Here is a 10,444-nt window from a genome sequence, read left to right as displayed (position 1 = left end):
GTCAGCTGTGGGCAGCAGGGTAAGCGCCGATAGCCCGTGTGTGCCTCAGTTCTGAGAACAGGAGTCAATTAGTGAAGTAGCTGCAGCATGAAGTCCTTCTTATGTGCTTATTGTGAGTTACAAGACGTGTTCTGTTAAAAGTCTGAGTTTGAGGCAGCTATAAATAAGGAAAAGTGGCAGAGGGAAATTATAGAGTTTAAATACCTGTTTCATAACACTTCTAATTTAGGGCTGAGATAATGGACCAGGCTGCATACTGAGAATCAGTTTGTCTTGTGTGATACACCTTTCATTAGAAATATATTTAGCATAGTGCTTGGCACCATACTAGGCCTGGGATTTATTTATTTTTCTTCAATTGGTGTCTTGTAGACCTTGTGACAGCCTGTTCCCAGAGGGCCCAGAGGTCTTAGCTGAGCTTTCCAGTAGCTGACAGTATTGCTGTTGACTTCAGGAGAATTTTTTAGTTGTAGAGAAAGATGAAGCTGGATTTTGCTGGGATTCAAATCTCTGGATTTGCATTTGGAAAGCATTTAGGAATCTGCTACATCCAAACACAACCATTTTAAAATATTATACCTAATTAGATTAGAAAAACTAATGAGGATATTAACTCTGGACCTGCTTTCGCAGGCCAGAGCATTTAAGCTAATTGGGAAGCTCTTAACAAGGGTACCTTACTGCCTTTGATGTGGAAAGCTTTCTTCTTCCCCCCCTCATGCCCTTCTCTTCCCATCCATTGCAGCAGGATCCATTCAGAGTACACTGCTGTTGGGTGATGTCGGAGTGCACGCTGCCGTGTTTCGGTGCTCCCTGCAGGATGCCCATGCGGACCCTGCGGCTGCCTGCTCTGCCATGCGCTGCTGTGGCAGCAGTGGAAGTCGGTGCCTTTGTTTTTACTGCATCTTTCAGAATCTTAACATTACAAGAGTCTTACTGTGGAATGGGGCAGCTCTTGCCATAGCTGCATCATGACCTCTGCTGTGTGAGTCATACTAGGCATTTGTGAGAATCACAGCTCACAGGCTAGATGTGAAGGTCTGCCTTTTCCCTCCCTCCATTTAAGAGGCTGTTGCCATTCTTTTTATGTGCAGATCTGTTTCTCTGGCATAACTCTGCAATGACTTACTAATTGTCTTCCATTTTGTATCGTTAAGGTGGAAGGATTTATATCAATTACTTGCTATTATGGTGTTCCATGTGTGTCTCTGTGAGGCTGATTCCATTTTGGCTGGTTTGAGAGTGGTCAGAGATATCAATATTCAGTACACTAATGATCGTGTGGCATTCAGGGAACACATTAAGGTCTGCACTGAGCTCATCACATTGACGCATCTCGTTGCTGTGATTTGGAAGAGTAAAACATTTGCAGATAGGAATGGGACATAAAAGGCTTCAGGCTGCTTTTGACACATTCTGTTGACTTGAGGAGTTTCAGCAGAGCTTTGCAAAACTGATGCAATCTAAGTGATGGCCCTGAGAAGCTTTTACCAGATAGGTTTGATGTGGCTCAGTGTCCTTGTTGTAGAAGCTGGAGGTTTTCTGTTTGAGTTGTTCTGGGCTTGCTTTCAGCTAGCTGGATTTCTGTTGCAGTGTCTGGGTTCTGTGGGCGAGTTGAGTTCCTCTGAATCTGTAGATTTCTGCCAGGTTTCTGATGCAACAAATGGCCTGGGGAGTCCAGGTCATTTTTAACCTGGAAGGTGGCCTTTGAAGCCTGATGTGTGTAAGCTGCTACTGGCTGCTGAGTAGGAAGCCCTGTGTTGTTTTGCTCAAGGATGCACAGCAATGACTTCTTTATTTTTTCATCTTTCCCACTGCATGTGTTATGTAGGGACCTTGGGAATTCCTCTGAAATTATTAGAACAAGACTTTAATGCATGGTCTGAAACTTGATGTGAATGAGACGACTGGACCTCTGCCATGAAGCTAATGTGAAGATACATTCTAGAGCTGGTTTTTGGTACCTTTCATGCTAACAGCTCTGGAGTACTTCCAAAATAAAAATCACTGCCTGGAACTTATTATAGGTTTAGAATAAAGAAATGAATGAAAATAGCAATGAAGCATGCAACCACCACTCCAGCCTTAGATTGATAGGGATTGCAAGTTTCTCTTCCTTACTGCAAATTGCTTTGCCTGTTTGGGATCTTGAAAGTGGGTTGTGTAATCTAAATTTGAAATTCCTGTTCTTGAAGTGCTGCCCAACCTGTCTGTGCACTTTCACATACCTATGTTGAGCAGGGAACTTCTGCTTTGGCCGTGTGAATAGATCACTTTAAAAGCACATGTAGGAAAAGGGGAAAAAAAAAGAAAAAAGAATTTGAACAGCAGTGAATTTTTTTCAGGTTATTATTGTTCTGGAGACTTAGTAACAGCCCAGCCAGGTATAGTTGTATTCAAGTACTAGAATTGCTACCTTTTGGAATAATAAAGGCATTTTGCCTAAATAAAGGCAGCAAAAATAAAAAAATCAGTTTCAGTTTTCTGTATTGTGACATTGTGCCCAATATGATGCTGAGGTCTGTTCAAAGCGATGCAAGTCTGTGACAGGGATACTCAACCAGTGCATCTGTAACAAAAAAGTGAATGAAGTTCACTTGAACCTTACTGATTTGCACAAAGTTTGGGGGACTTGAAGTTGTTTAAAATTTTTTGAAAAAGATGAGGTGCTCTGAAACATGACACGTAGCAGTGGAAATCACTTGATCTGTGAAGCTGTAGGCTTTTATTGCAGTGTTTAAAGATAAGGGGCGTTCTGAAACACGTGTTTCCTGGCACTTCAGGGGGTTTTGGAGTCGTTCTTCCAGGCACCAATGGTTCACATTAGAAGGGAAAGGGAGACCTTGCGGAGCTGGAAACTGCAGGCGGTGTTGGAGGATGGCGTTCTGTGTGGGAGCTGGGGAAGGTGGTGTCAGCACGGGAACTTTTCCAGAGCAACAGAGCAAAGGTGCTGTTCTCTAGGAATTGTGCAATTTACAGATGAATGTTGACAGACAGAATGCTGAAAACTGGTATGTTAATAGGGAGGTATAGGGAAATGTCCGGTGATGTGATGTTTTCCATTATCATATTATAATTTAAAGCACACGGGAAGGCTGGAGCACTTCTGTTAATCTCATCTTTTGATTACTTTTATTTTGTTGACGGCTCTCAGTCCGGAGGAACCATTTTATGTGACCACATAGTGCTGGGAACCGTAAAAGGGCAGTGATGTGCTCTTCTGACCCAGAGACTGCGGGAGACGGAAAGAGGAGGGTGCAGGATGGGACTCGGCTGCCTTCATCCATTTGTTGGCTTCAAAGGCGGGGAAAGCATCCAGCATTGTGAGAGGTGATGGCATTGGTGGGCACTGAGATGTGTAGGCTGAGGACAGCTTGAAATGTTCTGCAGTCATAGATGTTCCTCAGACTTTTGTGGAAGGAAAGAAAGGGAATGAATGTAATGCTTAGATTCAACGTTACAGATTCTGCGATCCATCTGCCTTCAAATTCTTTTTCTTCTATCTCAGTTGCCAGTAATGCATGTTTCTTCCCATGCACATCTGGTGGCTGTGAGGAGCAGTTGTTAAGTCTCCCATTAGGTGAAGTAGGAGAATTGGGGTGGTTGTTTTCCTAAAGCAAGCCTTGTTTACTGATTTCACGGATGGCCACATGGAGCCTATCCTAAATGTCAGGGGAAAAAAGTATGGGGGAAAAAGTATGAAGGGCTTAGAAACCTAGGAGGTGGTAAATAGGAAATATGGATTAGTCATAAACAACAGTAGAAGGTAACAGCATGTGTTTTGAAAGGCCATGAAAATGTATGTGAGCAACTTGAATTTGCATCAACAGAGGAGGAGAATTAGTACAGCAAAGTATTAAATCTCCAAAGAAAAGGACTTGAAGAATACCAGTTCAGCAGAATTCTGAGCAGAAATTTCACTGGGTCGGGAGGCTTGTGTTTTAATGGATGCTTTGCCAAGAGAATCTGTATGATAGCCAAAGAGGCAGATGGCATTTTAGTTCTAGGGCTGGCTAAGAGGCAGCTGTGGGCAGCAGGTCGTAAGAACTACATTAAACTCACGGGGCAGGGAGAACAGGAAGAAGGACCCACGCTTTTCTGTTCTTGTTCTTTGCAAAGTGTCTAGAAAATATTATGAACTCTCAGGAATGATTGTTTTTTACCTTGTGGTTCTGCAGTATCTAACACAAGGGAACCCACTCTTGAGGGGCTGCCACTATAGTTCAGACTCAGACAGTGGAAAGACAGATCAGGTATTGCAGAAGAGCCACATACTATGCATCCACTGCTGGAAACTGTCCAGGTGGAATGGTGGTAGCAACAGCATGCAGTCAGCTCTACAACAGTGGAGGAAGCAGCAGAGATGTGTCCAACATCCTATCTCCCAGAGGGAGTGGTTCTTTTCTTAGCTGACAGCAGGAGATGTGTGCGTTGTGCTCTTCCTTAACTGCTAGCATTTCAGTAATTTTTTTTCCTCCTTTCTACTTGTGGAGAAAATAAATTCTTCATGGTGGGTTTCACTATCATCTTTTGTAAAAGACTGGGGACTATTCAAAAAGGCTGAATCACCGAAATGGATCATTTTCCCTTGACGTTCTTCTGTGAAATCTATGGACGTATGTGTGTTGTGTTCTTCTTTTTCTGTTTTTAAAGTAGTTTTGACTGTACAGTATACAGATCAAACCTGCTTTCAGTTCAGGGACTGGGAAACTGTTGAGATACCAAGGTGCTGCCTAGAGAGGCTGTGATGCCCCGTCCATCCCTGGAGGTGTTCAAGGCCAGGTTGGATGGGGCCCTGGGCAGCCTGGGCTGCTATGAAATGTGGAGGTTGGTGGCCCTGCATGTGGCAGGGGGTTGGAGCTTCATGATCCTCGAGGTCTCTTCCAACCCTGGCCATTCTGTGATGCACAGCTGCATAATAACTGTTGTTGTGTTCATCTATAAAATGCTAGCAGAGTGCAATGTAGTATGAATATCCCAAACTGAAGATGTGGACTTGGGATGAGGCGCAGAGTTCTGCAGCCTGCAGCAGGTGAAGTGCATGCTTGTGTGAATGCTGCAGGCCTTGAAACTGAGCAGGGTTTCTGTGCAGGGAGGTGTGTAAGCAGTAGAAGCCAGGCTGTTGAATTCAAAGCACTCGGATCTCTCAGCCTTTATTGTCTGCAGACTCACTAAAATGGGCACAACGCAATGGGGCTGCACTTGATCCTCCAGTGAGACAGCAGGCAAGTGTTTAATTAAGGAGCTGCATCTGAAGAGTGAAACTTTTGTTAGTGATATCAGACCCTGCACCACAAAACCAGAAGAAGGGGACTGCAAAGAAACATTTGAGCCTTGAAATTTTATTATCTTGTCTGCATCAACCAGTAATTCCTTTCAGCACCAATAAAAGACAAAAAAAAACCTCTCCCTGTTGTTCAAAATACCTTGTTCTTACCAGGTCAAAGGTTGTGGTTTTCTTACAGGCAAAGAAACCAATGAAAATATTTAATTTTTTATTTTTTAATACATTTATAACAAAATGTCAGAAGGTGTGTGCTTACCATATAAAAACGTTAGGTCCCAGAAGGATACAATACCGAAAAAATTACTGAAATAAAAAAAGGTTGTTATTCTTACAGGATTCTAAGCCTCAGCAATAATACAAGATTTTAAAATCATCAAGATTGTATTTAAAACAAGATGGCGTGGAAAAACGAGACCTTCAGTAAGAATTTGAACCTCATAATAATGAATGGTAAAATTGGGAGTTTTTCAAAGTGCTCAAAATTGTAGGTATTTCTGTTCTCATCCTGCGGTGCCAGGAGGAGGTGAAAATGCTTCATTTCTGAGCTGATGATATGTGCTGACACCGATGTGATCTGAGGGTAGCTCAGAGACCAAACTGGAGACAGTCAGATCTGCTTCATCTGGACCACCAAACAAAGGCTATTTAAAAAATAAAATTAACAATAATGGATTTGTAAGTTCCTTAAACCCTACTGTCTTATCCAGCAAGCAGGACTGAGCTCTAGCCTGACTAGCTGAGAGTGCTTCTGGAACAAAACCTTGTAATAATTCTTGCACAAGACAAGTCAACTCATTAGACAAGATGGCTTCCTCCAGAGTTTCTCTAAGCTGGCCATACCTCAGAAGGCTGCAGGCTCCCCTCGGAGCCATTGTGTCACAGTTTGTTAAGCTGCTTTGGACTGCTTCAGTTAAGCATCCAGTTGGCAATGACAATAGAGCTAGCTGGCCACTACTGTAATTATTTGGTAAACACTTTCTCACGTAGCATGAAGCATTACGACCCTCGCCTCAGTGGCTGAGCTGTGGTGGAGAGCAGGTGGCTCGTGTGTCCCTTTCAGGCCGCCAAACGGTGCACAAAGGAACTGGCTCTGAACGTGCCTGAGAAGCTACATACTGTTCTCTGTAGGTTGTGTTCCTGAAGTGATCTAAAGGTACTGACTTTATCAGGACCTGACATCCTTGAATCTTCTGGAAGTTCACAGTTTTCAGCTGTCCTCATTTGTGTCTTTTGTTCACTTGTTCTAGAACTGCTATTGTGAAATGCAAATTGAACATGAGAAACAGAAGATGTTATCTAGCTTTTATAAAAACAGATGACACATCATCTACAGTAGCCATGTTGAGTGGCAGTTATTAAACCAAGAATAGCATTATCACCCACTTCTTGATGATATCTGAAACTCCTGTACAAAGTGGGGTAAGCAACAGTAGATTAAGCTTAACTCAAATTTCTTATTAATAACATCCTACTAATAAATTGTCGTGCCGTCCTTCAGCAAAGTAGGATTGACATCTAAAAAAGCTATCCAGGGTTCAATTTCCTGGGAATACTCTGCCCTTTTATTTTTTATGTGAACATGCTGTTACGTAATAACAAGGCTTGTCTAAGGCTTGTCATGATTGATATCCTGCCAGTACTGACATTGTCGGAACGGTTCTTTGTGAGACAGGGTATGGAAGAGTAGTAGTAGTGTAGCTGAACTGTTTTCTACCCGGGATGTTGCTCTTCTGGAAAAGAAAGTTTCTGTACAGTTACCGGTACGTATGCTCTCTGACTTCTGCAAGATTATCAAGGCATCAGAAGGCACAGGATCAATGCAAAAAAAGCAAGGAGCATCTGTACAGTGGTGCCACACAGCTGTACCTCCCAGCATCAGTCTCTTGCAAAGGTAGATCCTTAAGACAGTAAATTAGTTAAGAACTACTTAGACTGGTTAAATGCGTGTGCACTGTTTAAAGAGAACGCTTTACATCTATCCATGTACTGATCACTGAAAAGCTAAGAACATCAAAATCTAAAACAGTTTACTTCGAATTTGAAAAAATATTTCTCAACGTATTTCAAAAAGTTGACAAAAGTGCCTCATTTTGGTCAGCACAAAGCTGTTGAACTAATTTTGAAGTAATTTAGACAAAGTTGGTTTTACTGTAAATAATGAAAGATTGTTTGGCAGTAGTTTATGACTATGTCCCACACAGTGTCAAATTCAGCTCCTGCCACTGACACTTAGCGAAATGGATATCAAATTGTAATTTACATTGTTAGGAAAGCTATTAAAAATACCGTACCTTATATTTAATCTTACTACTGAGAAATAGCTGCTGGACAGCACACAAATTGCTACTGATACTGTTTGTATTTTTTTTTTCTTTTTTAAAAAGGTTCATAAAATACAAGCAAGGTAGAAAATAGGATTAAAAGCATTATTTCAGGTACAAGTCTTTCTGAATTGGATGGAAAGATAAGAAACCAGAAAAACACATTGCACTTACGTGCACCCTCTGTATAAAGAGAAACGTACAAAGTGGGAAACTGGTGGTGCACTGGGACAGTACACTAAAGTCTCTGATGCTGTAAACTTGAATTCGTAATTTTATCAAAAGGGGGAATTGAGTCTGGATCCATTTTTTGAGTCCCATGGGTTACTTTGCAGAGTACCGCATGGTTTGGCACAGTACACTTGCAAGAGGCAGGCTCTGCTGAAGGGAGGCCAGGACTGGGAATGAGGCGTAGGACACGTCAGTAGTCGAGGGGCCTGGGAGAGTGTGAGCAGGGACCTACAGCCTCCTGGGAATGAGCCAGTGCTGTCTGAGCAGAGCTTCCGTGACTACGAAGAGTCTGCAACTTGCAAAATCAGGCTGATCTAAATATAAGTTCAGTTGTTTACTGTAGTTAATTAAGCCAGTACAAGAGGCTCTGCAGACTAGGATTTCTAATTTAAGACTAATTTCTTTTGATTTAGCTCAAGCTGATTCCTAGCAGGTATAAACTAAACCATAACAAGATCATCAGGAGTTTGTGGCCAGCGTAACTGAAAGAAGAGTTTATTTAATGGAGTTAGTATTAGACTAATTCTCCTCAACATGGGGAACTTGCAATATAGAAGTAAGACTTCAAGTGCTGGAGAGGAATTAAGCAGAAGAAACTAAGTATTGGTTAAAACACAAGGGGTTTCATTTTTCTATCAACACAAACCCTTTTGAATTGAAATCTCTATGGACCTGACTCTCAGCTTTTTTTTTTTCCTTTTTTTTAAATTAAATTAAAGTTATAGAGTCTGAGTAGGTCAGGTCATTGGAATAAGATGGCAAACTGGGGGCCCCACATTTAAGGAGCTGCAGTGGGAAGAATACATGAATTTTACTGTAAAACCCCTACTGGAAGTCTGCAAGTGTGTAACAAAGGAGCTGTGTCTCACAGACTGCTTCTAGGCTCAGCTCAAAGGCAGTCATTGCTGAATGCTGAGTCACAGTTCAGTTCTCTAGCTACTCTGTAGCTACCTGTGCTGTGCTTTCCCTTCAAGTGTACTGATTCCTTTGGAGAATGAAGTCAATCCTGCCTTATTGGTTAAACACTGTTCTATACTTTCCCCCAGAATGTCATTTACGTTAACTCTATATCTAACATGCATTTTACAGGCTATTTCCCATTTACTCTTCCTAGCTAAGGCAGAATGTTGGCTCTGGTGTTCCCAATGGTACTGCAGGAATCTATTCACTCTACTGTAATACATACATCATCCCATACCATAATTCAGAACTGCCCCACGTGGATAAGAGAAAAAAAACATTACAGGGGAACCGTATTTCTTCTTAAGGGAACGACTTGTGGTTAGAAAAGCAAAGGCCCAATTCTGGAGTCATTATTCAGACAAAACACTTAACAGTTCCAGTGGCAACGCAGCTGGAAGAAGGGTGATAAAATGTCTTAATGTCTTTTTCGTTACAAATATCCTTAAAAGAGAGAGGATAATATTGGTTTTCAAATAGAACAGAGTTTTCCTTTGTTTGCTTTAATATCTTTCTGTAATGATGGAAGGGTTTGCTAGTCCCAGAATGCCTTGTTTTGGCTGGTATCTGATTTTTGAATTAACTTCCATTCTGATATTCCCCATGGTATCTTACTATTTTATCTCAGAGTGGCATGCAGTGCGGGCGCATGCTACTGATGCAAGCACGCTACTACAACTTCAACAGGCTAAAGAAAAGAAAAAAAGCTTTAGCTTCTTAGTTATACAAAGAAATTAAGCAAAAAACCATTGAGCAGCACTAACCCACAGACTAATTACAAACTAAATTGTGCTATATATTAGTATAAAAACATGTTTTAGTAAGAATGGCACTGGTTCAGAAGGAGTTAGGACTTCCATCTTAGTTCCATTCGGTCCACAGTGAAAACATTGTAGTACAGGCCTGCCCTGTTGCCTGAGCAACTTGTGACAGTGGCTTTTGGCCACAGCCTTCAATTTCTTCCCTTTTTTTATACTCCATTGTTGGTACGTTCTGGGGAGTAGCCTGGGTCAGGTCTGGTCATTTTTCCTAACGTGGCACCAGAATAGTTCATTCCAATCTTGTGATATTTTCTTAATATCGTTAACATTTCCTTCTTCTAATCTCTCCAAGCTGGTAAGTTTTAAGGGTCATCTTCTCCTGTAGACACCATGAGACGCATTGCTACTGGTAGGTGATCTGTCAAGCCTGCTAGCTGGGTAATAAAGCTGAACTCTTCTACTTCCTGCAGGTGGAAATAAAAGTAAGAAAGAGGAAATTTGAAAATTTATCTGCTATATCGTGCACTAAGATGCATCTTTTAGCCACTCTTTAGCTTACTTTTGGCTGCCTTACGGTATTAGTAGATGTATGGGACTAGTCTGGCATTGGCTGGAACTGATGGTAAATCAGTGCTCTGTCACACACGGCACGTCAGTGATGCAGTTAACCAGGAGCACCGCTTAGGCTATAGCTGTACCCTTTTCTTTCTGCTTATAGTAAACCACTGTTATTCCCAATAGGCTTATCTGTAATGCTGTGGTAGGTAATCCTTACTTGTAAGGAAATCTCTCTTGGAAGGGCAGGTTGTACTGCCATGGGCATGGCGTACAGCTGAAAGGCTGACTTTGTTAGACTGAGATTCTAAGCTTCATGCGAACATGAG

The 10,444-nt window shown here is 41.8% G+C and overlaps 1 protein-coding gene across 5 annotated transcripts in view; it reads right to left on the bottom strand.

The window, feature by feature from the left end:
* Nucleotides 1-5,322: 5,322 nt before the first annotated feature.
* Nucleotides 5,323-10,444, bottom strand: part of SMPD3 (sphingomyelin phosphodiesterase 3) — a 113,092-nt gene continuing 107,970 nt past the window's right edge. For all 5 annotated transcript variants that reach the window (XM_052686623.1, XM_052686626.1, XM_052686627.1 and 2 more), the window contains exon 8: nt 5,323-10,024. In XM_052686623.1, coding sequence (XP_052542583.1) covers nt 9,923-10,024 — 102 coding nt within the window. In that variant the 3' untranslated portion in view covers nt 5,323-9,922. The remainder of the gene's footprint in view (nt 10,025-10,444) is intronic.

Source organism: Tympanuchus pallidicinctus, unplaced genomic scaffold, assembly GCF_026119805.1.
Source record: "Tympanuchus pallidicinctus isolate F22 unplaced genomic scaffold, pur_lepc_1.0 scaffold22, whole genome shotgun sequence".
Taxonomy (NCBI): domain Eukaryota; kingdom Metazoa; phylum Chordata; class Aves; order Galliformes; family Phasianidae; genus Tympanuchus; species Tympanuchus pallidicinctus.
The sequence above is the reverse complement of the archived record's forward strand: the minus strand, read 5'-3'. Positions and strand labels throughout refer to the sequence as shown.